The sequence below is a fragment of the Orcinus orca genome, chromosome 2 (assembly GCF_937001465.1).
Source record: "Orcinus orca chromosome 2, mOrcOrc1.1, whole genome shotgun sequence".
Taxonomy (NCBI): Eukaryota; Metazoa; Chordata; class Mammalia; order Artiodactyla; family Delphinidae; genus Orcinus; species Orcinus orca.
In genome coordinates this window covers 90,872,175-90,900,062 of record NC_064560.1, presented here as the reverse complement: position 1 = coordinate 90,900,062, position 27,888 = coordinate 90,872,175, and the positions used below count along the sequence as shown (strand labels likewise).

At 35.9% G+C, this 27,888-nt stretch overlaps 1 protein-coding gene across 2 annotated transcripts in view; it reads left to right on the top strand.

The window, feature by feature from the left end:
• The window catches only part of PIAS1 (protein inhibitor of activated STAT 1), a 121,803-nt gene that overhangs the window by 89,700 nt on the left and 4,215 nt on the right, over positions 1 to 27,888 (top strand). Inside the window, exons 8-13 of one of the 2 annotated variants that reach the window (XM_012535410.3) lie at positions 7,289 to 7,362; positions 18,555 to 18,715; positions 20,455 to 20,585; positions 21,307 to 21,487; positions 25,278 to 25,420; positions 27,425 to 27,462. In XM_012535410.3, coding sequence (XP_012390864.2) covers positions 7,289 to 7,362; positions 18,555 to 18,715; positions 20,455 to 20,585; positions 21,307 to 21,487; positions 25,278 to 25,420; positions 27,425 to 27,462 — 728 coding nt within the window. Of the gene's footprint in view, positions 1 to 7,288; positions 7,363 to 18,554; positions 18,716 to 20,454; positions 20,586 to 21,306; positions 21,488 to 23,490; positions 23,604 to 25,277; positions 25,421 to 27,424; positions 27,463 to 27,888 lie in introns of those variants that run through there. The other variant, XM_033439940.2, reaches the window with a different exon arrangement.

Below are 27,888 nucleotides of genomic sequence, written 5' to 3'. Positions count from 1 at the left end.
CTCACTTACCTGCTCTCTGTCCTGTATTTTCAGTTCCTTCCTCCGCTCTATAGGCTTTCTGTCAGCCTTCACTGTCGAGTCTTTTTCATCCTTTAGAAAATACAAAAGCAAGCTACTCTCTAGATAGAGATCTGTGTTCCTCCTGTTCTCATCCTAGTTTCTTCAAAGAGTCATCTAAACTTCCCTTTCTACCTCCTCACTGCAACCCATTGTGAACTTTTAACTCCCATCATTCCACTGAAACTGCTCTTGCAGATGTCACAAGTGACAATCTGATTGCCAGATTTAAAGTTTATCTTTTCAGTTTATGTCAGATATTTTTGCTGCATTTCATACCAACAACTGTCTCCTTGAAATTCTCATCTCTATTTCTTCTCAATCACTTGCCTTCAATGGATACTCTTAAGGGTAGTATCCTAAATGTTTGTTTTCCCTGGGTTTTTGTCCTTGGTCTCTACAAGGACATACATACTTTCCCTAGAGATAATCACATTTACTCTTGTGGTTTAAATTAGCACCAACTCCCAAATACATATTTTCATTCCAGACCTTCCCCTGAATTTCAAATGTAGATACACATAGCTAACTGTCTTCACTGAAATATACCACTGGTTCCTCAGATTCAAGTAGTGAAAACTGAACTCACTAAGTTCTATCAGACATAAACCCTAAATATTTCTCAACTCTGTTGAGCTCTCTCTTTCCCTACCATCACTGACCTCATTTAAGCTCTCATATCCTGCCTTTATTTTAAAAACCTATTCTTGAATTATATATTCCTCTCCTTTCTTGCCCACCCCCCTTTTTGTTTTTTTGCGGTACGTGGGCCTCTCTCACTGTTGTGGCCTCTCCCGTTGCGGAGCACAGGCTCTGGACGCGCAGGCTCAGCGGCCATGGCTCACGGGCCCAGCCGCTCCGCGCCACGTGGGATCTTCCCGGACCGGGGCACGAACCCGTGTACCCTGCATCGGCAGGCGGACTCTCAACCACTGCGCCACCAGGGAAGCCCATTGGCCCCCCTTTTTATATCTCTCTTCTGGTAGCAATCTAAGTGATTAATACAGATCTAATCTTACCATTTCTTTGCAATCCATGACTTCCTAACACCAATGGGATAAAAACTCCAACTTGTTAACATGACTTAAACATATAGCTTTCCATGGTGTGGCACCTGCTTATTACTTTCTGGTGTCATCTGTATTCATTCTTCTTCTCATTCTTTTTACTCCAAAAATAATGAATTCTTTTCTTTTCTTCAGTGCTTTGCCAGTATTGTTCTCTGTGCCTCAGACTTCCCTGTTACCTACTTTGCCTAAATTCTAGTTATCCTTCATGTTTCACTTTTTCCAGGAGGTATCTCAGAACCCCCAGAGTTGATGCATTGACTTTGAGCTAGTTTCCATTACAGCACATTAGAGAAGTATCTTTGCTCTCTACTAGACTATGAGTTCCTTTGGGCAGGAACTTAATCTTATCTTTCTTTGAATTCCTAGTGCTTAGCTCAGGGCCTGGCACATAGTAGATCCTCAGACTTTTGTTAAGTAAACTGATGAAAAGAGTTCTTGAGTAAAAGATCACATCTCTGTGCCTCTGTTTTCTTGCTTATAAAATTAAGTATTGGACTTAATATGTTCAATTGTTTACAGCCTTAAAATTCTAAAAAGGAGGGCTTCCCTGGTGGCGCAGTGGTTGAGAGTCCGCCTGCCGATGCAGGGGACACGGGTTCGTGCCCCGGTCCGGGAAGATCCCACATGCCGTGGAGCGGCTGGGCCCGTGAGCCATGGCCGCTGAGCCTGCGCGTCCGGAGCCTGTGCTCCGCAATGGGAGAGGCCACAACAGTGAGAGGCCCACGTACCGCAAAAAAAAAAAAAAAAAAAAAATTCTGAAAAGGAAAGACATTTTTTTGAAAACCTAGAACAGCACTAATAGAACACTCTGTGGTGATGGAAATGTTCTATATCTGCACTGTCCTGTGTGATAGCCACTAGTACTATGTGTCTGTTGAGTACTTGAAATGTGGTAGTGCAACTGAGGAACTGAATTTTAAATTTAATTAAATTTAAATATAGCCACATGTGACTAGTGGCTAACTCTCATAGCACATGACAACAGGGATTTTCAAAGATTAATTTTAGTAAATTAATCATCATATAGTAAAATAGTAAAATACTGTTACGGCTGCAGCTCACAGTGACACCAGAAAACCTGACTGAAAGATTTACCCGGTGTTGGTTGATGCAGCAGGATGAATATTGATGTCTTATTTTTATTTTTCACTTTCTTATGAAATTTAACATACTGATTCCCCCCCACACCTTTCTTCTTTTTTTTTATTTTGGTTGTGTTTATTCAAGTATAGTTTACAAGCAGTAAAAATTCACCTGTTTAAGTGTACAGTTTGATGAATTTGACAGGTGTATGCAATCATGAACTAAATGCCACAATCAAAATATGTAACATTCTTCACCCCAGAAAGTTCCCCTGTGGCACTTTGCATTCTGTCTCATCTCCTTACCCCCAGTTCTTATAACCATTGATGTGATTTCTGTCTCAGTGGTTTTTTCTTTTCCAGAACTTGAAATCCCACAGCATGTAGCCTTTTGTTTCTGGCTCCTTTTACATAGTATAATGGTTTTAGGTTCATTCATGTAGTTTGCTCTTCTTTATTATTGAGTAGTGTTCCATTTATCTGTACTGTAATTTGGGTATCCATTTATCAGTTGATGGACGTTTAGATTGCTTCCAGTTTTTCGTTATCATGAATAAAGCTGCTAAAACATTTGCAGTTTGCATATGAGTATCAGTTTTGTGGACATACGTTTTCATTTCTCTTGGGTAAATACTCAGGACTAGGATTGCTGGGTCACATGATAAATGTATAGAAAAGAGGTTGGCAGTTTCTTATAAAGTGCATATTCCATTTTTGCATTCCTACCAAGAAGATTTGAGATTTAGAGTTTTTTCCCCATTCTCTCTAGCAGTGGATATTGTCAGGCTGCTTTGATTTTAGCCATTCTGGTCACTGTGTAGGTGATATGTCGTGTGGTTTTAATATGAACTTTTCTAATGACTAACGATGTTAAGCATCTTTTCATGTGCTTATTTGCCATCCTTACAGCTTCTTTGATAAAATATCTATTCAACTTTTCCCTGCATTTATTTTATAGTTTGTGCTTTTTGCATACTATGAAATCTTTGTCCAACCCAAGGTCACAAACATTTTACTTCTAGAAGTTTTATAGTTTTATTCTTTGATCTAGGTCTACAGTTTATTTTAAATAAATTTTTGTGTATGATGCAAAGTAAGCTTTAGAGGTTCATTTTCTCCCCATACGGATAACAGTTGTTCCATAACATTTCTCGAAAATACTAATTTTTTCTCCATTTAATTACCTTGACACCTTTGTCAAAAACCAGTTGACCATAGATGTATGAATTTATTTCTGGACTCCATTATCTTCCATTGACCTATTTATGTATCCTTATACCAATAACACAGTCTTCATTACTAAAGCTTGATAGTAATTCTTGAAATCAGGTTGTCCTCCAACTTTATTTTTCTTTTTCAGAATTGTTTTGACAAATACAGTATATTAAAAGGTAATACATAGGGATCAAATAGAGTTTGTTCCAGGAATATTAGGTTCATACAACATTCAAAAATCTATCAATATAATTCACCTTCTCATCTCAGCAGACAAAAAAAGAAAAAATCATGTGATCGTCTCCATAGATTCAGAAAAAGCAGTTGGTCAAATTCAATATCCATTCATGATAAAACTCAGCAAAATAGAGAGAAGGGGGCTGCTTCAGTATAATAAAGGGTATTTACAAAAAGCCTTTAGCTAATATCATATTTAATGGTAAAAATCTTCACCCCTAAGAATAAGGCAAGAATATCTTTCTTAATGCCTCTATTCAGCATTGCCCTTAAGATCCTATTCAGCACAATAAGGCAAGAAAAAAGAAGCATACAGATTAGAAATGAACAATAATTATTGTCTTTATTTGAAGATGACTTCATTGTATAGAAAACATCCAAAAAATCTACAAAAAAGCTGCTAAAGCCAATGTGTAAATTTAGCACGGTTGCAGAATACATGGTCAGTTAATAAAAATTGTATTTCTACTAGCTGTAAACAACTGGAAATTGAAATTCAAATAATAAGAATTTTAAAAATATGAAATACTTAGGAATATGTTACACAAAATATATGCACAATTGTATGCTGAAAACTATAAAACATTGGTGAGAGTAATTAAAATAAGACCTGAATAATGAAGAGATACATCATGTTAATGGATCAGAACACTCAGTATTGTTATTGGAGAAATGTCAGTTCTCTCCAAGTTGATCTGTAGGTTAAATTCAATCCAATCAAGATCCTAAAGTATTAAAAATATCTTCACAGGAGAGAATTGATTGAGTCTATAATGGCAAAGGTGAAAAGCGAAGTTTTTTTTTTTAAATAGAAATTAATAAGCTAATTCTAAAATAATTTCAGAAAATTCTTTCACCTCTGAGAGAAAATAAACATACAAGTCACATTTTATTTTAAGTTGTGATAACTAATATTTATTTAGTATAATGTTAGGTTATTTTAAAGCATTTTATTTGTATTAACTCATTTAATCCTTACAACAATGCTATGAGGTACTGTTATTATTCCCATTTACAAGATGAGGAAACTGAGGCATGGAAAAGTTAAATGACTAAGGCTGAATTACAGCCTAGGCTGGCTCTAGATCCTGTGCTCTGAACCACTACCTCAGGTTGCCTTTCCTTTTTCATTTTTTTTTCAAAGTACTAACACTGAACTTTGTTTTGCATAAGGCTGATATTATGATCTATGATATTGCTTCATTTAACTCGAAGTTTAAATAGATAAGATGTAAAGTCAGTTACTGTTCCCATTGCTGTGTGCGTGGTGGGTGTTAGGGAGTGGTTGGTGAAGACATGCAGAATGGTTAGGAATTACATGAGAATTCTATTTACATGTTTGTTTCGTATGGCAATTGTTTGTCACCTTTAAAAGGATACTGTTTGTTAAATGTATCTTTATAAGAAAGGTTGGAGTAACATTGGGTCTATAATGGCAAAAGCATACTTTTCATAATTTACATATAATATTAATTAGCATAAGTGATATGATAACTATATTTTCCAAACTAAAACCCACGGATTGTGTGCCTTTTTAGATGTGATAGACAGCCTATGAGTTATATAGACTGTAAAAATTTTGAATTTCCAGGCCATAAAATGATTTTTTAGTCTGTCATCAGAATCACATCTGGAGCTTTTTAAAAACTACTTATTAGTGTCCCTCTTCCCCATTTTGGTTCAGTGGGCAGTTATAAGTTAGAAAGCTCTATAGGTAGTTCTGATGTGCATCTTAGTTGAGATCCACTAGTTTATGGAGGCAGTTGAATAGAATATCTAAGATTTGGACCATCTCAAAAAAATCCAGACTCTGTGATCATCAAGTTTAATAAAGGCAGAATTCTTAATTCTTTTTTTTTTTTTAGTTCTTTTATTTATTTTTGGCTGTGTTGGGTCTTCGTCGCTGTGCACGGGTTTTCTCTGCTTGCGGCATGCGGGGGCTACTCTTCGTTGTGATGCGCGGGCTTCTCATTGTGGTTGCTTCACTTGTTGCGGAGCATGGGCTCTAGGCACGTGGGCTTCAGTAGTTGTGGCACATGGGCTCAGTAGTTGTGGCGCACAGGCTCAGTAGATGTGGTGCACGGGCTTAGTTGCTCCGCGGCATGTGGGATCTTCCCAGACCAGGGCTTGAACCCGTGTCCCCTGCATTGGTAGGCAGATTCTTAACCACTGCACCACCAGGGAAGCCCAGAATTCTTAGTTCTTATAAATAGTTACCAGTTCAACAGACATCTGAAACTGTTCTTCCTTACCCAAGTACTTTTCCCCTTTCCATTTTCTTGTATCTTTCTTTCCTTCCTCCCTCCCTCCCTCCCTTCCTTCCTTCCTGTCACATTCAGTTGTGCCTCAGCTCTGAAATTCTATGATTGACTCCACAACTACTCCACTTGTGCCCCCTTACACATATAGACTTTAAAGTTATTCTGGAACAGCTTCTAAAATTATTGAAATATTACGTTTAGGCATTTCCAGTCTCACTTCTGTGCTGAAGTTTAATTAAAGTTCTGAGGTTTTCAGAAGTAACATGTCTCAGGTTTTCAGATGAGAAGTATAAAGGTCCTTGTTGGGCTTCCCTGATGGTGCAGTGGTTGAGAATCTACCTGCCAATGCAGGGGACACGGGTTTGAGCCCTGGTCTGGGAAGATCCCACATGCCACGGAGCAACTAGGCCCGTGAGCCACAACTACTGAGCCCGCGCGTTTGGAGCCTGTGCTCCGCAACAGAGAGGCTGCGACAGTGAGAGGCCCGCGCACCATGATGAAGAGTGGCCCCCACTCACCACAACTAGAGAAAGCCCTCGCACAGAAACGAAGACCCAACACAGCCAAAAATAAATAAATTTTTCTTTTTAAAAAAAGGTCCTTGTTATGTTAGACTGACTGAGAGTAACAGAATAGCTTCAAAAGTAAAATTACCAGTGCCTCCTCTCTTAAGAACCATAGGAAATTTGAACTGAGAAGATGTAGAGATTATCTAGTGTAGGCTGTTATTTTCCAAGAAGTAAAATTAAGCTCAGAGAGGAGGACTGACTTGCCCAAGGTAGCATAATTAATTAGGTTATGGATAAATAAATATAAAACTCAAATAATCATACGGTAAAAAAATCAATTGAACTTTTTTCTTTTTATAATTTGAAATTAGAGTTAATGTGTTTACAATAAATATTTGTATTATGTGAGCATTGTAAAAACTTATACATGTTAGTTTTATAGTTTTTTATTAGTTTCTTTTAAAATAATATTGTCATAGTTTAAAAGAAAGAAAATCTTTATCCAGTATCTTAGAGTTATAAAAGGAAGATGGTGTGCCATCAGCTGAATATATTAACCTGCTATATAAATTTCCTTTATGTTAGTGCAATGCAGTTTTTGTTTTGTGGGTGAGAAATAGGAGACTTACAGGAAATGTAGTCAGTCTATAGATATACAGTTGTTTTCCTTCCTTTGCTTATTGTAGAGATTATGAACCTTATAATTTTTATCTTTTCATTCAATTGATTGGAAAATAATTGAGCAGATTATTTTTGAGTTCTTTTTTTTTAAGTTCCTCATTCTTTTTCTTATGTTGCATCGGTGATGTATCTTTAATAAACTTCTGTTTGTTTGTTTTCTCTTTGATGAATGTCAGTTAAAGAGAAATTGACTGCGGATCCAGACAGTGAAATAGCTACAACCAGCCTGAGGGTTTCTCTACTATGTCCAGTAAGTGTTAACTAATATTTGCTCTCCAGGAGGCTTAATATACATTTTCTTTGGTTATTAAGTATTTCCAGTATTTAACAAGTTCTGTTAAATTGAAACATGCCCACTTGTTTGTTAGAGTTTATGAAAAGTAAAAGACATCATGTAGTCTTAGGATTTGAAATCTAAACAAATATATGTCTATAAAAATTTTCTACTCTTAGTAAGTTATATTTAAATATTGCTTGTGGTTATTAAATGCCTTTCTCTCAGACTTAAGTGTAAAATCTCCACATAATGCATTTTATTATCTTAGTATATTTATTAAAATTTCATTTTTTAAAATAGTATACTTCTGAATAAAAATCTGGCCATGATTATTCACACATTCAATTTAACCATTTTGCCAACAATGACTATTAACAACAATTAAAAACTATTCTGTTTAGCCTGAATAATTGAATTGGTTATGCATATAAAAATCAACTAGAAATGTTTTTAAACCAGAAAATGAGATCAATTTCAGTCATTTCTACAAAATAAACATAAGGCTCAAGACATACCGAATGATTAAACTGGTAGTGGAAAAGTTTCCAAAAATGTGTTAAGGTTTATTTCTTAACTAGTTTGATGTCAGGTCCACCAACAGTAGGAATGGTAGTTGAATGATGCTTTCATACAAAAATATGTGAAAAACTGAGAGTAAATTACTTTGATATTTTGATTGCCTTTTCTGTAATTAATCAAATTAATCATATTTAAATTGGGGGACAAAGTATGGAAAATAAGAGGACTCAGCTCTTTCCTGATTTGCCAGGATTGTTCAGGCAAGCCTGATATTGAAAGCTTTTAATATTGGAATCCTGCTAATCTGAGATGAAGTTATTTATTCTTAAACAAAAAATTTAAACAAAAATTAAGTGTTATTTGTCTTATATCTTAGTCTTTTATAATTTATAAAACCTCAAACAATATGAAAAAGTCATTAGCTCATGAAGTAGTTTATAATAGAGTACTTTGCATAGCTGTTTAAAAAAAATCTTTTTTGTTTTATAATTGCTAAGAGAACTCCTGTTCACTATTAAACGTCTATAAAGTACAGAAAAAAATACAGCGAAGTTAATAAAAATCACCAAATGTATAATTTTGTATATATTCTTCTATCTTTTTATTCCTTACTGTATAGCCAGTCATTTTTATAGGGAAAGTATTTTGACTCCAGGCTTTTTATATTATTACTTTAAATTGTTAAATTCTTTCCCAAATATATAATGCAGTCATTGACAGAACTAAAGGGAGAAATAGGCAGCAATATAATAATAGTAGTAGACTTCCATACCCCACTTTTGGTTATAGATAGAACAGCCAGACAGATGGTCAATAAGGAAACAAAGGACTTAAACAACACTGTATGCCAATTGGACCTAACAGATATATACAGAATACTGCACCCAACAAAGCAGAATACACATTCTTCTCAGAACACACAGAACATTCTCCAAGACAGAGCACATGTTAGGCTACAAAACAAGTCTTAATAAATTTAAGATTAAAATCATTATGAAGTATCTTCTCTGATCACAGTGTGATGAAACTAGAAATCAGTAACAGGAGGAAAACAGGAAAATCCACAAACGTGGAAATTAAACAATACATTCTTAAACAACCAGTGAGTCAAAGAAGAAATCACAAGGGAATTTAGAAAATATCTGAAGACAAATGAAAATAAAAACACAATATACGAAAACTTACAGGATGCAGCAGAAGAGGGAAGTTTATAGGAGTAAATGCTTACATTAAAAAAGAAGAAAGATCGCAGATCAACAACCTAATCTTATACCTCAAGAAACTAAAAAAAGAAAAACAAACTAAACCCAAAGTCAGCAGAAGGAAGGAAAATAGAGAGATTAGAGCAGAGATAAATGAAATAGAGAATAGAAAAACAGTCCAAAAAAATCACGAGACCAAGAGTTGGGTTTTTGAAAAGATCAACAGAATTGACAAATCCTTAGCTAGACTAAGAAAAAAAGAGGGAAGTCTCAAATAGCTAAAATTAGAAATGAAAGAGGAGGCATTATAACTGATGTCACAGAAATTAAAAAGATTATAAGACACTACTGTGCCAACAAATTGGATAACATAGAAGTGGATAAATTCTTAGAAACACATAACCTACCAAGACTGAATCACGGAGAAATAAGAAATCTGAGCAGACTTATAACTAGTGAGGAGATTGAAGCGGCAATGAAAAATGTCCCAACAAAGAAAAGCCTAGGACCCTATGGCTTCATTGGAGAATGCTACCAAACATTTAAAGAAGAATTAACACCAATCCTTTTCAAACTCTTACAAAGAATTGAAGAAAGAATACTCCTGAACTCATTCTGTAAGGCTAGCATTACTGATCCCAAAACCACACAAGGACACAACAAGACAAGACAAAATGAAACAAAAAAACCTGAGAAAACTACATACCAGTATTCCTGATGAATATTGATGCAAAAACCGTAAACAAAATACTAGCAAACCGAATTCACCAGCACGTTAGAATGATCATACACCAGACCAAGTGGGATTCATAGCTGGAATGTAAGGCTGGTTCAGCATACAAAAATAAATCATTGTAATATACCACATTAACAAAATGAAGGACAAAAACCACATAATCATCTCAATCAATGCAGAAAAAAAACTTGACAAAAACATTTGACAAAATTCAACACCATTTCATGATAAAAACACTCAGCAAACTAGAAATAGAAGGAAGCTTCCTCAACATAATAAAAGCCATATATGAAAAGCCCACAATGAACATCATACTCAATGTGGAAAGACTTGAAAGCTTTTCCTCTAAGGCCAAGAACAAGGCAAGGATGCCCACTGTCACCACTGCTGTTCAGCATAGCACTGGAAGTTCTAGCCAGAGCAATTAGACAAGGAGGAAAAAAAAGATTGGAAAGGAAGAAGTAAAATAATCTCTGTTTGCAGATGACATGATCTTTTATGTAGAAAACACCAAAGATTCCACAAAAAAACCCAAAACAAACCTGTTTGAATTGAATTCAACAAAGTTGCAGGATACAAAATCAACAGTCAAAAATTAGTTGCATTTCTATACACTAACAGTGACCAAACTGAAAAGGAAACTATGAAAACAGTCCCATTTACTATAGCATCAAAAAGGATAAAATATTTAGGAATAAGCTCAACCAAGGAGATTGAAAACTATAAAACATAACAAAAAAGAATTCAGAGAAGATAGAAATAAATGGAGAGATATCCCATAATTATGGATTAGAAGACTTAATATTGTTAAAATGTGCATACTACTCAAAGTGATCTGCAGATTCAGTGTAGTTCCTATCAAATCCCAATAGCATTTTTTTGCAGAAATACAAAAAAAAAAATCCTTAAATTTCTGTGGAATCTCAAGGGACTCTTGAGTAGCCAAAACAATCTTAATGAGAACAAAGTTCCAGCCCTCACACTCCCTGTTTTCAAAACATCCTACAAAGCAGTAGTAATTAAGATGGTGTGGTACTGACAGAAAGGTAGATAATATAGACCAATGGAACAAAATAGCCCAGAAACAATATGGTCAAATGCCTTTCTACAGGAGTGCCAAGACTATATAATGGGAAAAAGATGGTCTCTTTAGACAGATGGCATTGGGAAAACTGAATATTCACATGCAAAATAATGAAGTTGGACCCTTACTTTACACCATATGTAAAAATTAACTCAAAATGGATTAAAGATCAAAACCGTAAGACCTTAAACTGTTACGCTCTTAGAAGAAACATGGGGGAAGGGCTTCAGTTGAATCTGGCAGTGACTTCTTGGATATGACACCAAAAGCAGAGGCGAGCGACAAAAGCAAAGACAGACCAATGGGAATACACCCGTTGGTCTTAAAAACTTAAAACCTTTTCTTGCCAGAGGAAACAGTTAACAGAGTGAAAAGACAACCTAGGGAATGGGAGAAAATAATTTGAGAATATTATACCTGATAAGGGGTTAATATCCAGAATATATAAGGAACTTCTGCAACCCAACAACAACGACAAAACAACCTGATTAAACATAGGCAAAGGACTTGAATAGACATTTCTCCAAAGAAGGTATACAGATGGCTGACAAGCACATGAAAAGATTAACATCGCTAATCATTAAGGAAATGCGTATCAGAATCACATGAGATATCACTTCACACCCATCAGGATGGCGCCTATCAAAAAAATCAGAAGATGACAAGTTTCAGTGAGGATGCCACAGACACTGGAACCCTTGTAGACTGTTGGTGGGAATGTAAAAGGCAGCCATTATGGAAAAACAGTATGGAGGTTCCTCAAAAAGTTAAAAATAGAATTAACATATGATCTGTCAATTCTTCTGGGTATATATCTAAAAGAATTCAAAGCGGGCTTCCCTGGTGGCGCAGTGGTTGAGAGTCCGCCTGCTGATGCAGGGGACATGGGTTCGTGCCCCGGTCCGGGAAGATCCCACATGCCGCAGAGCGGCTGGGCCCGTGAGCCATGGCTGCTAAGCCTGCGCGTCCGGAGATGGAGCCTGTGCTCTGCAACGGGAGAGACCACAACAGTGAGAAGCCCGCATAATGCAAAAAAAAAAAAAAAAGAATTCAAAGCAAGATCTTGAAATAATTTGCATACCCACTTTCATCACATTATTCACAATAGCCAAAGGGTGGAAGCAACCCAAATGTCCATCAAGAGATGAACAAATACGGTATAAATACATACAATAGAATATAATGTATGGAACATGAAAAAAGAAGGAAATCCTGTCATATGCCATGTGGATAAACCTTGAGAACATTACAATAAGCAAAATAAGCCAGTCACAAAAGCATAAATACCGTATGATTCCACTCATGAAGTATATAAAGTAGTCAAAATCATGGAAGCAGAAAGTAGAAAGATGGATCCAAGGGCTGGGGGAGGGCAAATTGGTGTAGAGTTTCAGTGTTGCTAGATGAAAAAGTTCTAGAGATCGCTTGTACAACAGTGTGAATATACTTAGCATTACTGAATTGTACACTTTAAGATGGTTAAGGTGGTAGGTTTAATGTTAATGTTTTTACCACAATAAAAAATATTGGCCAGGGGGACATGGGGTGGATTCTTAAGTAATCAGATGTTATAACAGACTATGGTGTAAAGGAATGTGGTATTTTTTAACATTTAGAAAAATGGTTCACAGACCAGCTAAGTAGAGGGTGGGAAGAAGACAAAGTTTTTTTTTAAGGTATATACCTCTCATACCCTCTTTCCTCCAAACACCTATTTATCCACCCTCCCCCTTGACATGATTCCTTGCCGCCCCATTCCATTATAAAACACCAGTTCAGAGAACATGAGAAATTTAGGAATGTGCAAAAGCTTCATTTTCCATTCAAATCACTGGAAGGAGTCTTGTTTTTCTGCAGTCTCATTTTAAAAGTGTTTACAGTTGTACTAATATATATGATGTTTATATTATTTAACATTTATATGAAGCATTTATTCATATAAATAAGGACTACAATATAAATCTTGATGTTCTTATTTATATAACTAGTTTTGAATTTCATAGTTCAGGTGATCTTTATATTATTAGAAAATGTTAATCATGTTTTGCTTGTTACACCTCTTAATTTAATCGGTGAGCTTTAAATTCTTCTTTCTATATCCCCCTGCTCCTTCCTTTTTAATTTGAGCAGTTACAGCAGTTCATTTTAAATTGACTTATGCTGTCAAAATTCAGATTATAGGAAAAACAACTATATATATAACCCATAATTATAATACTTTTATGGATTTCTATTTGGCCAAAAGGACAATCCCTTTACAATAATTCTGGAACAGTAAGGCAATGTATTTTAGGTATGTTTCTACTCTAAAAAGTAAAACTTCGTAATGGCAACTCATCTATATATCAAATTTATAGAATAATAAAAGAGATTTGTTCCCTTTGAAATATGTAAATATGATGTCTGACTGTGCATTTGAATTACCCTTGTGATATACACAGCTCAAAATAAATGAGTTTCTGGTTTTTGTGTGCTGTTTAGCTAAAGGCAGTGAAAATAATTAAAGATGTTTTTGCTCTTTGGGAATTTTTCATTTCTAATTTATTAAAAATAAAGCTGGAAGAATGTTTGTGAACCTGCTTTGTGAGATACTCCCTAGACCTGTAAATTCGAATGCAAATCACTTGGAGTTGATAGAAAAAAAAAAAAAACTCCTTGGAAATTTATTCATGAAATACTTACCATAATGATGATGATGAAAAAGTTATAAAATTCTCAATATCACACTACTTTCTTTTTATAAGGAAAAAGTACATATATTATTGATGTTTTGGGGGTCCTTTGGTATAAGCTGGTTTGAACTTATATCTAAGTAGGGTATTTTCTCTTGAAGTATCATCAGTTACTATTATGTTATAGTAAGGTTAATGGCATTAGAAAACGTATTTGGTAGTTGTTTTCTAAGTGTTTATTTGCGAATGATGCAAATATCCACCCCATCCTATAAAGGGAAAAGGGGGATTTGTAATTACAGGATGAAGATGTTCAAAGCTCAGCTTCTTTTCTGAAGTTAGAGAATTCAGTGTCCATTCATAGATAAGTATTTAGAATTTAGTGATTGTTTTTAAAAATCAGGAGTATGAGGGTCATATAACAATTACTTTGTAATTCTTTGAAGCAAGACATTTGTGTGATGGCTAATAAACTGCATTTGAAATTGAACTTATGCTTTCGTATACTTATTTGTAAACGTCCTTCCTGTGCCATTCATGTAGCAGTGTTCCTTAAAAATTCTGTAGGTAAACTTGTCAGTGTGGCTGATCATATAAGGGCTTGAGAGTTGCTCTCCCAACGAAAAGATGAACTGACAGCTGGAAATTATAGGGCTAAAGTTATGTGAGGTGACGGTCTTTGGAGAATAACTGCTTTTCATAGTATAAGTTCTACAGCCTATGGCTTGGATTCTTAAACAATCTTTGTTTCTTCTTTTTTTTTTGTAACATCTTTATTGGGGTATAATTGCTTTACAATGGTGTGTTAGTTTCTGCTTTATAACAAAGTGAATCAGTTATACATATACATATGTTCCCATATCTCTTCCCTCTTGCATCTCCCTCCCTCCCACCCTCCCTATCCCACCCCTCCAGGTGGTCACAAAGCACCGAGCCAATATCCCTGTGCCATGCAGCTGCTTCCCACTAGCTATCTACCTTAAGTTTGTTAGTGTATATATGTCCATGCCTCTCTCTCGCCCTGTCACAGCTCACCCTTCCCCCTCCCCATATCCTCAAGTCCGTTCTCCAGTATGTCTGTGTCTTTATTCCTGTCTTACCCCTAGGATCTTCATGACATTTTTTTTCTTAAATTCCATATATATGTGTTAGCATACGGTATTTGTCTTTCTCTTTCTGACTTACTTCACTCTGTATGACAGACTCTAGGTCTATCCACCTCATTACAAATAGCTCAATTTCGTTTCTTTTTATGGCTGAGTAATATTCCATTGTATATATGTGCCACATCTTCTTTATCCATTCATCCAATGATGGGCACTTAGGTTGCTTCCATATCCCGGCTATTGTAAATAGAGCTGCAATGAACATTTTGGTACATGACTCTTCTTGAATTTTGGTTTTCTCAGGGTATATGCCCAGTAGTGGGATTGCTGGGTCATAGGGTAGTTCTATTTGGAGTTTTTTAAGGAACCTCCATACTGTTCTCCACAGTGGCTGAACCAATTCACATTCTCACCAGCAGTGCAAGAGTGTTCCCTTTTCTCCACACCCTCTCCAGCATTTATCGTTTCTAGATTTTTTGATGATGGCCATTCTGACTGGTGTGAGATGATATCTCATTGTAGTTTTTTTTTTTTTTCATTGTAGTTTTGATTTGCATTTCCCTAATGATTAATGATGTTGAGCATTCTTTCATGTGTTTGTTGGCAGTCTGTATATCTTCTTTGGAGAAATGTCTATTTAGGTCTTCTGCCCATTTTTGGATTGGGTTGTTTGTTTTTTTGTTATTGAGCTGCATGAGCTGCTTGTAAATTTTGGAGATTAATCCTTTGTCAGTTGCTTCATTTGCAAATATTTTCTCCCATTCTGAGGGTTGTCTTTTGGTCTTGTTTATGGTTTCCTTTGCTGTGCAAAAGCTTTTAAGTTTCATTAGGTCCCATTTGTTTATTTTTGTTTTTATTTCCATTTCTCTAGGAGGTGGGTCAAAAAGGATCTTGCTGTGATTTATGTCATAGAGTGTTCTGCCTATGTTTTCCTCTAAGAGTTTAATAGTATCTGGCCTTACATTTAGGTCTTTAATCCATTTTGAGCTTATTTTTGTGTATGATGTTAGGGAGTGATCTAATCTCATACTTCTACGTGTAGCTGTCCTGTTTTCCCAGCACCACTTACTGAAGAGGCTGTCCTTTCTCCACTGTACATTCCTGCCTCCTTTATCAAAGATAAGGTGACCATATGTGCGTAGGTTTATCTCTGGGCTTTCTGTCCTGTTCCATTGATCTATATTTCTGTTTTTGTGCCAGTACCATACTGTCTTTTTTGTGTGTGTGTGGTTTTTTTTTTTTTTTCATCTTTATTGGAGCATAATTGCTTTACAATGGTGTGTTAGTTTCTGCTTTATAACAAAGTGAATCAGTTATACATATACATATGTTCCCATATCTCTTCCCCTCTTGCGTCTCCCTCCCTCCCTCCCACCCTCCCTATCCCACCTCTCCAGGCGATCACAAAGCACTGAGCTGATCTCCCTGTGTCTTGATTACTGTAGCTTTATAGTATAGTCTGAAGTCAGGGAGCCTGATTCCTCCAGCTCCGTTTTTCGTTCTCAAGATTGCTTTGGCTATTCGGGGTCTTTTGTGTTTCCATACAAATTGTGAAATTTTTTGTCGTAGTTCTGTGAAAAATGCCAGTGGTAGTTTGATAGGGATTGCATTGAATTGGTAGATTGCTTTGGGTAGTAGAGTCATTCTCACAATGTTGATTCTTCCAATCCAAGAACATGGTATATCTCCCCATCTATTTGTATCATCTTTAATTTCTTTCATCAGTGTCTTATAATTTTCTGCATACAGGTCTTTTGTCTCCTTAGGTAGGTTTATTCCTAGATATTTTATTCTTTTTGTTGCATTGGTAAATGGGAGTGTTTTCTTGATTTCATTTTCAGATTTTTCATCATTAGTGTATAGGAATGCTAGAGATTTCTGTGCATTAATTTTGTATCCTGCTACGTTACCAAATTCATTGATTAGCTCTGGTAGTTTTCTGGTAGCATCTTTAGGATTCTCTATGTATAGTATCATGTCATCTGCAAAGAGTGACAGCTTTACTTCTTCTTTTCTGATTTGGATTCCTTTTATTTCCTTTTCTTCTCTGATTGCTGTGGCTAAAACTTCCAAAACTATGTTGAATAAGAGTGGTGAGAGTGGGCAACCTTGTCTTGTTCCTGACCTTAGTGGAAATGCTTTCAGTTTTTCACCATTGAGGACGATGTTGGCTGTGGGTTTGTCATATATGGCCTTTATTATGTTGAGGGAAGTTTCCTCTATGCCTACTTTCTGCAGGGTTTTTATCATAAATGGGTGTTGAATTTTGTCAAAAGCTTTCTCTGCATCTATTGAGATGATCACATGGTTTTTCTCCTTCACTTTGTTAATATGGTGTATCACATTGATTGATTTGCGTATATTGAAGAATCCTTGCATTCCTGGAATAAACCCCACTTGATCATGGTGTATGATCCTTTTAATGTGCTGTCGAATTCTGTTTGCTAGTATTTTGTTGGGGATTTTTTCATCTGTGTTCATCAGTGATATTGGCCTGTAGTTTTCTTTCTTTGTGACATCCTTGTCAGGTTTTGGTATCAGGGTGATGGTGGCCTTGTAGAATGAGTTTGGGAGTCCTCCTGTCCATACTTCTGATACTGTAAACTGGCATTACTCCCTCAAGTTGATGACACATTCTGGGTCCTGTTTTATTCTTCATCACTACATCCTGTTGAAGTAAGAAGGAAACCATGTTACTTCAGAGATAGAAAAAGAGGCCCAGCAAGGTTAAGTGCCTTTCCTAGAGGCACAGTAAATCACTGGTATGAGAACAATAATTTAGGGCCCCAAATGACAGTTAATTTCCTTGGTAGACTAGGAAATTACACATTTCCGTGAAGTCCTCCTAAGCCAAGAATCTTTTCCTCTTTTTTTCCTCACTTAACTCATATCCTTTCCAAGGCCTTATGTTTTTCAAGCTCACAAACATGTGGAAGATCTTTTCCTGATATTTAGCAAAAAATGTGGTTACTGAAAGTAGGTGACTTCTATACTATATTGCCATTGTGACCTACGGGGACCCCACAGTGGTTATCCAGCTGTACTGTACGAAGTGTGTTCCATGCAAGGAGGGCATGATATGGTAGCTCCCTGGGCAGATCTTTGGACAGCTTCTCTGCTTTGGTCCAAAGCTGGCATTTCAGGGACCAGATGAAACAGATTTCATTGTTCATAGGACAGACTCAACCTATGTCAGCATAAGCACTATTTGCAGGGCAAGAAGAGCAGGTCTCATAACATGCTAGAGATGCTAGAGGTCCAGAGGTGTTTGCTGAATTGCCTGTGATGGTGCCCAGTGAGGGAAGAGAGTGCGCACACCTGGGTTTCTTCTCAGAGCTGCTCTTTGGCAATTATGCCAGGCATTGTGGGGAATGCTTATTCTGTTCTGACCTCTGAATTACAATCAACCTGATATCTTAATGAGAGTATCTGTATCTTGAGCATTTAATAAGGCATTCCTTTTTCCTTTCCCAATACCTAGTAAAGTGGTTCTTAACTTTTTTGGATTAGGGACTACTCTAAGAATTTGGTGAAAGCACTTTCCCCGGAAAAGTGCACACACTTACAAGATTTTGCATGTAATTTCAAGGGGTTCATAGTTCTTTCCCCTAAACGCAGATCTGTAAGCTGTGGATTGAGGGTAAATAACCTCTGCTGTAACTTTCCATAGTCCCTCTATTTTAATATCCAAAGAAATATTGTAATTTTTAACCGGTAGATGTTTCACAGAAAATGTGTTAAAAGTAAACAGAATACGCTTTAAATTGGAATACATACACTTTGTGTTTCAGGAAAAATTTTGTATAACAGTTCTCTAATATTTACTTTTGTCTCCCTTTTTCAAAGCTTGGTAAAATGCGGTTGACAATTCCATGTCGGGCCCTTACATGTTCTCATCTGCAGTGTTTTGATGCAACTCTTTATATTCAGATGAATGAGAAAAAACCAACTTGGGTTTGCCCTGTCTGTGATAAGAAGGCTCCGTATGAACACCTTATTATTGATGGGTATGTCAATTTAAAGTTTTTCCTTGTACTTCAAAGTAACCATCTGTTATTGGTTTTGTTATCCAGCACGTTTGGGATTAAAATTCTATAGGTAGTGTTTCCTGAGTTATATATTTTTAGGATTTTCATGACTGTAAAGTCAGTAGTTTTCTAAGTAATTAATATTGTGAACATTTTTCCTTTTTAACTTTATGTCCCCTTGTTTTGAAAATGTGTGCCTTACTGTCAGTGCCTCCTGACATTTACCATTTTAAAGCACCAATGGTTCTAAGTAGGATGTACTTACACCTTTTCCTAACATGAATCCATCTATCCCTCGACATGCATTTTGGAGAGAGACCATTTTGGAGAGAGAATGAAAGGATTGTGAAACTCTGCTTAACTTAATTGACCAGAAATTGGTCTGTTTTTGGAGATTTCCTGGTGCTTCAGTTGTGGGCCAGCATACCTACTCCCTACCTTACGGGCTCCTAAAACTGATCAACACACTGAACAGCAGCTCTCTTTGTTTTTTTGTTTTCTCTAAAATACTTGTCTTTGTCTTTCTTCTCCACCTATAGCATCACAACAATTTTTTTTTTAACACTCTGATGTTTTATCTGTCCTTCCAAACATCTTCGAATATCCCTTTCACTTTTCTCCTATTCTCTAGCCTCCTTTTTTTCTGTTTTGCTGCCGAACAAAGATAAATTGTAAAAAGAAGGATCTTCTTGAGATTTCCTGTACTCTTTAGAAAAATGCTTAGTACAACTTACCTATAATATTTGAGAAAACATAGAAGCCTGAAGGTATAACATAAGGAATGGAATACATTTAGCGATAGAAATGTAATCCAGAGCTTGAAAGATGTCAGACCAGTCATATGGGGAGAAGTAAACATGTAACTTAAATGTTTTATGTTTGATTTTTCAGAGATGTCAGTGATCACTAATAAATCAGAATTGAGTAATATTTTACCAACTCTGTATATTATGTAACTCTAGATGCCTGCATCAATTGGGATTATTCTTTCTTACTATAAAAGCCACACATACACACACACCCCTAAAGAAAAATTGGAAACATACGAAAGTAAAAAGCTGTTATGTTATTTTCTGATTTTTTTCCCCATATTTGTGATTATACAGTATTAGTATTTTTTATCCTTTGGTTTTATTTAACATTACAACCTGAGAATTTGATCATTAATTTTACACATTTTTGAAAATCTCATTTTTTAATATCTGCATGGTAATTATCAAGAAGCTTTAACTTTCAATACATATTTTTGCATGTATTTCTTCAGTTATCAAATAAGATGTGCTTATTGTAGGCAATTTGGATTATGTTGAAAAGTATAAAGAAAAAGAATAAATATCCACAATGTCACCACTGAGAGATAAGCACTATTTATATACCACTCACACAGAATTTTATTTTTAAAATATAGAGTTTTCTTTTCTTGGCCTCTTCACACTTTCTGTGAACATATATTTCCCCCCATATTATTAAAAAAAATCTTTGGAAACCTCATTTTTCATGGTTACATAATATTTTCTTGCATACAGGTACCATAATTTAAGTAACTATTCTCCTATTTAGCCCTAGATTTTGAGAACAAATATACCTTGTCTGTTACACTTTCTTTCTCATTTATACTTGTACAAAACATAGAAGGTCTGAATGTTTTTCGAATAGTAATAATTCTAATTGGCCTTACTTTAGAATGTGATATTCAAAGGACAAATTGTTTTTTATAGCTTGTTTATGGAAATCCTGAAGTACTGTACAGATTGTGATGAAATACAGTTTAAGGAGGATGGCTCTTGGGCACCTATGAGATCAAAAAAGGAAGTACAGGAAGTTTCTGCCTCTTACAATGGGGTTGACGGTGAGTGTTAGTTTTCTAAAAGAGTGGGGCAGTCTCCCTGTTGTTGTAAAGCCTTGGTTTTCAATATTAAAACACATAAAATTTTTAAGAATACTCAGCAGTTTATGGATAGCTCAGTAACTCTTATTAAATTATTGATTAAATGTTCAGAAGTATTGAAACTCTAAATTCACTTTCTGCCAGCTTTTAAAATTTTGTGGTATAAGATTTCAGAATAACATAATCTAATAAGTTATTTGTAAAGTCATGCTTTTGAAATGGTATCCTTTTAAATTTTTTACAGACTTGGTACAGGTTAGTGAATGTTCTTTTTTCACTTACATCTTTTTCCTGGCTTTTTTAGTATGTTTTTGCTGGAAGGAAACTATGACTTTTTAAAAACTTTACTGTAACGTCTCTCAGTATATCAGGTATTGTACAGGTAAACGTGTGTAATATATAGTGTTTGCCCTCAGACTACTTTTATTCTGAGGTGGACATATATTTTGATTGTTTGCCCTAATTCAGAATTGTTTTTCAAAAAAATCCTTTAACAACCGATAATAAATAATAGTTTTAAGCTTAGGGGAACAGAGCCACTGTTGCTTTTGTATTCTTGGACCCTAGCAATATACTGTAACTGATAAAGTCTAAGCTACAACTGATAATCTAATCCATAGGCTGAGAAAAGGAGAGATGTTACAGGTCTTTTTTGCCTTGTGTTTCAATCATTCCCACACAGGATGCTTGAGCTCCACATTAGAGCACCAAGTGGCTTCTCATCACCAGTCCTCAAATAAAAGTAAGAAAGTAGAGGTGATTGACCTAACCATAGACAGTTCATCTGATGAAGAGGAGGAAGAGCCATCTGCCAAGAGAACCTGCCCTTCTCTCTCTCCCACATCACCACTAAGTAATAAAGGGTAAGTGCTGAGATCTTAAAAAAAAAAAAAAACAACTCATTGTGAAAGTTAATTTTGCAAATAGGATTAAAAGATCTGCTAAATAAAATGATTGTAAAACTTAACTTAGTAATCAGAGAATAGGTTGAATTTTTCTCAGGTGTGTTTCTTAAGGGGTTGGAATAATGCATTAAAGGGGTCACTTGGATATGGTCTTCATCATACCAAAAGATGATTCTAGCACAGTGGTTCTCAAACTTGGGTATACATCAGTATCACCTGAAGGGCTTATTAAAACACATTGCTTCCCTAGCCCCCATGTCTGATTCAGGAATAGGAACTGAGAAAATGTGTATTTCTAATAAGTTCCCAGGTGATCCTAATGCTAGTCATAGGATTTAAAATATTTAGTCAAACTGGAAAATGTGTGCTGTAAAATTAACCCTAAGTTGAGTGTTTCAAGCAGAAAGCAGAGAAAGTCCAGATGAATGCTTTAAACCTGCCTCAGAATGTATAAGACTGGCAATGAAAGAAGTGTGGGACTTAAGTTGCAGTACACAATGCTTTATGTTTTGCAGACTCATTTCCCATACTTTCCATTAGTCTCATATCAGTAATAATGTACCTTGGTTATGCTTCATGTCACTTCATGAAACACTGTTACCTACTTTACGTAAAACACGCTGTGCTAAACGTGGGTGATAATAAAGTAAGTAAGTACAGTCCCAACCTTAAAGAGTTAACATTTTGTAGAGGATGGTAAAACAAGTAGCTGACTCTAGCTGTACTCTTAAACAGACTGTTAGTCTTATGAGACACTTCGGGGATTCTCAGCAAAAGACTTCATGTTTTTCTAAGGCACAGTTGTAGCACACCAAAGGTAAATCTAGAAATCCATGTGTGACCCCTTTTAGGTATATATCAGGAGAGTTATGTGGCCTGATGTAATTGAATAGGAGCTATTCAGAAAATCTTCCAGCAAACTGTAGTGCCTGAAGGAAGAATGTAAGTGAGGAAGGGAAAGTCTGCAGAAAGCATTGTTACAGATTTCAAGGTTAAAGAGGGAAAGTAAACACCAGACCAAGAGCAGGCACTTCTGTGCTTGGAGTCAAATTATTTTCAAGCTTGATCTTGTTTGATGAGATAAAAAGATCTTCTATTTGAGTATATTTGTAGTTACTTGAAAGATGAAGTTGCAACAGTAAAAGAGCACAATTGTGATAAATGTGGCTCCTCTCTCATTAGAGGACTTTGGCTATTTCAGGAATCTTTATAGTACAACCAGACATATGACGCAGGTTGATATTTTCACTCTAGAGTAGCTTATTTTATCATAGAGACAGAAATAAAAGACATTAAAAGCAGTATCATTATTCTATACAAAATGAATATTTAAACACTAATTCTGCTTTACATCCTACTTTATGAACATTCACCTCTGATGAAAGCCTACATTGATGGCTGTTATCCAACAAGCCCGACCGTATTATTATACCAGCTTCTTTCTTAAATCTGAGTTGTGGGTGGGGGGGCGGGGAGGGAAGAAGAGTCAAATTAGCAAAAGCTGGCGTAGTTAGAGCAAATGTCTGTAGAATTTTGATTCTAAGATATTTTATGTTTTATATATATTTTTAAATGGTATATTTAACATAGCATGACCAAAACATATCATTTTATTACTTTAAATGCCATAAAACAGCACCTTAAAATACATTTCATAAATCTGGGTATATAAATACTTTATGGATTAAATGCATCATTATATATACGTTAGTTCTGCTCTTTAGTATATTGATAGTAGTCATACATATGTAAACACTTTTCCTTAAAGGAAACTTTCTGAGTGTTTAGAAATCTAATTTTTCTTCTTTGAATATTTGCTTTGCTGTTTCTCCAGAAATAGTTTGTTTATTATGTTTGGGAAATTACATTAGATGCATTAACTACTTCCTGAGCTTCCCAGTGACTAATTGAACCCAGATAGAGTATTTGCTAACGCCAGACCTTTCTCTCTTGATTTTCAGATAAAAACAAGCAACCTGAAGGTTTATGACATTTTTAGAAGAACAGCACCATATTCAGCACAAGTGACCATTTTTCAGTAATGACTAGCCAATAAATAGAAACCTATACCCAGCATATTGTATTTGTTGTTATTGTGCAGTGTGAAGGTGGAAATGCATTTTAGAATATTATCATAAAATTGAAAGAGAAGGAGCCAGCCAGGAATTAGAAAGAGGCAAAGATTAGTAAATGTAAAACATCTTGCTGTCTTCAGCTGCTGAGTGTTCATCCAGAAATTACCTTTGCTGTTTGGTATACCAAGATGTTTTCAGAGACTAGCATTTCAACTCCTTTTGTCTCTCTTGTAATCCCTTAAGTATTGTCAGAGGAGATAGCTAATGGAAAATGGTACTTTCTATAGATGTAAGAGGTTTAGTTAAGTTTCCATTAGACAAAACATTTTTATGAGGTGGATGAGAATATATTTTATGCTTCATATCCCATTCATAAAAATATGGTAGAAGGTCATAACTAGAACTCTATTCCTGGAAATCCAACCTTGGCATCTTTTGAAATATTTTTTACCATTGAAATTGCATCTCCATACCCTGAGGACTTTACATGAAGTTTTAAAAGCAAAAGACAGCCTGTTTCTACCTTCTTTTCTCTTTATTTTCTATAACTTATATGTCTATTAGCCTCTTGTATGGTTGGGATAGCATATGGCCCTTATGTTTTCACTCAGGACTATTAGAATTCTTTTTTCAAAATCATTTTAATTCTTCCTTTTCTTTTTTCCTTTATTTCTCCCTCTTTTTGCTTTTCCCTGATTTTTGGTAAAGAAAAAAAGATTTAACTACTCAGCTACTTAAACATTTCACTCTGTTCTTCCAGAATCCCTCTCTTTGTTCTTTTTTTCTTTTTCCATTTATACTATTTCTCCCTTTAAAAACGCTGTACCACCTGTTCATTATGGAGCATCTTTTTTTTTTTTTGCGGTACGCGGGCCTCTCACTGTTGTGGCCTCTCCTGTTGTGGAGCACAGGCTCCGGACGCGCAGGCTCAGCGGCCATGGCTCACGGGCCCAGCCGCTCCGTGGCATGCGGGATCCTCCCAGACCGGGGCACAAACCCGTGTCCTCTGCATCGACAGGCGGACTCTCAACCACTGCGCCACCAGGGAAGCCCCTATGGAGCATCTTTACTCCTTGTCTTGCTGCCTTCGTTCATTCAGCAGGCCTTTTATGTAAATAGCGTGATAATGACTGTGCCGGGCATTGAATATACCAAGATAAACAGTACCTAGTTTTTATTCTCATAAATCTTACAAGTCTGAGGGCCACTGTTAACTCCTCACTGGTCAGATTGCTGCATTCCCCTAGTCTTGTTATATGTGTTTTCTTTGCAAGGATTTACCTAAACTTTTTACTAGCCAGCACTCTAGTGCTTATTTTTTAAAGGTTTCAGAATTTTGTCTGCTGTAGATACTTTTCACTCATATTCCATTGAATTGGCTCAGCCATGCCTTCCCCCTGCATTCTGAAAGTGTAGATGACGTCGTTCCAAAGACAACATGTGATTTATGAATGTTGGATACCATTGCGTCCATCTTTTTCCCTGTAGCCTCTGAAAGATGCTATTAAGTATACAAATTATTTCCTAATAATTATGGTAGTCTAAATTATATATTGCTTTACTTGTCTTTTGTTTTAATTTCCAGCACAAAAACTAGGACTCATTGTGAGATGCAACCCTTTTTAAAAGTTCAACTGACTTATGAAAATTTCACAAACCTTTTCTTCTTCTAGCATATTAAGTCTTCCACATCAAGCATCTCCAGTGTCCCGCACCCCAAGCCTCCCTGCTGTAGACACAAGCTATATTAACACATCCCTCATCCAAGACTACAGACATCCTTTCCACATGACACCCATGCCTTATGACTTGCAAGGTGAGTCACCGGTTCTTCTGTGTCGTCACATAGCATTGTGAATGCCTTTGATCTATATAGTCTTCTTCTGGGCAAGTATAAGAAAGGATGAAAGATTAGGAAAAGAAGGGGTTGGATCTGGGAAACTGGGAGAAATATACACTGTGGTCATAAATAAATACAGACTCAGTTCCTTGTTCATAGCCAGTGTTTTACTACCAGTGTTTTACTACCAGTGGTAAAAACAGTGTAATGATCTTTAGGTTTTGTGTGCTTCAAAGTAGTCTGCAGGTTGTTTTTTAATGACTTCCAATATGTTGCTTTAAATTTTGATATTTATGACAATTATTTTTTGTTCCGTGAATCCAGTTATAATGCAGCAGGCATTGTGGGTAGCTATGTCATATTGTATTTTAGATAATGCAGAATTGAAACATTGGAAAGCTTTAATTTTTATTCCGGTGAACCTGATTCTTCTTTTTGAAAGTAATTTGAAATGTCAGTATACTCATTTCTACGATGTACTTTGAGTTCATAATAATCATTTACATTATCAAAAAGAATTACTAGTTCTCATTATGTTTGTAATTTAATAATTTGTACATTAGCCATATTATCTGAGAACACTTTTTAAATTACAAAAAGCCATATATGCTCATTGTAGAAAATATAATACAGAAGCACAAAGTGCACTCCACCCATTTCCTACAGTAAAATTCAGGGTCACTGGCAAGGATCTTGGGAGCTGAGATAGTTGAGTGGATTCTTAGTGATTGTTATGAAAACCCTATTTCAGCGCTGTCCAATAGAACTTTCTGCAATTAGGGAAATGTAATCTGACCAGTACAGTAGCCACTAGCCACATGTGGTTATGGAGCATTTAAAATGTGGCTAGTATGACTAAAGAACTGAATTTTTCATTTTATTTAATCTTAGTAAATTTAAATAGCCACATCAGGTGGTTAACAGCTACTCTGTTAGACAGTGTAGCCCCGTTTCTCACTGCCTGTTAGCCCACTGCCAAACTCACTATCAAGAACCGCAGTACTGGGACTTCCCTGGCGGTCTAGTGGTTAAGACTCCATGCTTCCAGTGCAGGGGATGCAGGTTCGATCCCCAGTTGGGGACCTAAGATCCCACATGCCTTGCCATGGCATGGCCAAAACAAACAAACTAAAAACACAGTACTATACATTTTGCAGGATCCTTATGTTATAATCTGTTGTAGTGTAGACAGTGGATGGATCCCCAAAGTGTTCATGTTGTTGTCATATTTTTATCTATACCTGCTTGTTGTACTTTTCTCCAAGTTTAGATATCATAATGAGGCATTTTATTCATGTTGGTTTACTTGCTCTTCGTCGCATTACACATTGGGCAATATGGACAAGAATGTGACTTGGAAGGGGCCGGCTTACAATGACTTCCTGGCAGCCAGGGATGAGAGCTGGTCCTTCTGTAATAGCCTCCACACCAGCAGTTAGACACCCCCTCAGATCTCTTCCCCTCTTATGTCACTCAGGAGTCTCTGAGTTAGAATCTGGAACAGATAGTGGGAAATGAAGGAATCTGAGAAAGAAAATCTATCTTACAACTTGCTTAATGTAAAAATCTTCTTATCCACAAAATGAGACCAAAGTAATTACATACCTCATGAGGTGCTTGTGAGGAGTAAATTCGAGTAGATTGAAAGGTGACTTTAGGGGAGTCGATGAGAGCATCTAGTGAAAAGTGCTCTGTCAATTTAAGGGATCAGTGTTGGACTTAACAGGGCAGCATTGGCCCAAGTCCCACAAATGGAGTCACCAGGAGTGCAAATCATTGCTAAAGCTTGAACTCTAGGCTTTGTAATCTAGAGATGGGAGAGATGTAAAACATTCAGCTCAACTCTTCATGTTTAAATAAAATTCTAAATGAATTTAGAATTAGCTTTAAGATATTGTATTTGTAGTATTGGGGCATTTGGAAGGCTTTTTCTTTCTTTGTTTTGTTTCTTTTTTTTAAACTAAATTTTTTCTCCCACAGGATTAGATTTCTTTCCTTTCTTATCAGGAGACAATCAGGTATGTTATATGAAAAAAATACTGTTATTTTAATTCTAAGTTAAAATACTTAAAAGTATAATATGTAGCCAAGAGAAAGAAAATAAATTTCCTTAGGAAATTCAGAGTAGTTATACCCATTATTGTTAAGGTTTTAAAACTTTAAATAAAAGTCCCTTTGTTTCAGCTGTGCCTGAATATATAGTAACTACAATGTCTATTTGTTGGTTCCCAGTACTGTTTTATAAAAAACAGGGCAGTGAGTCATATTGACTGATAAATTTCTTGGCCATATATCTCCAGAAGATAAAGAAAGTGGACTCTTCTGTTTCCTGCTGCTTCTGAGTATATGCCTCTTTGGAAATAGCATTATGAAAATTGCTTGCAATACAAATTAAAGCAAAAAAATAATATTTTTATTCCCTCCCACAACCCCCCCCCCAGTTT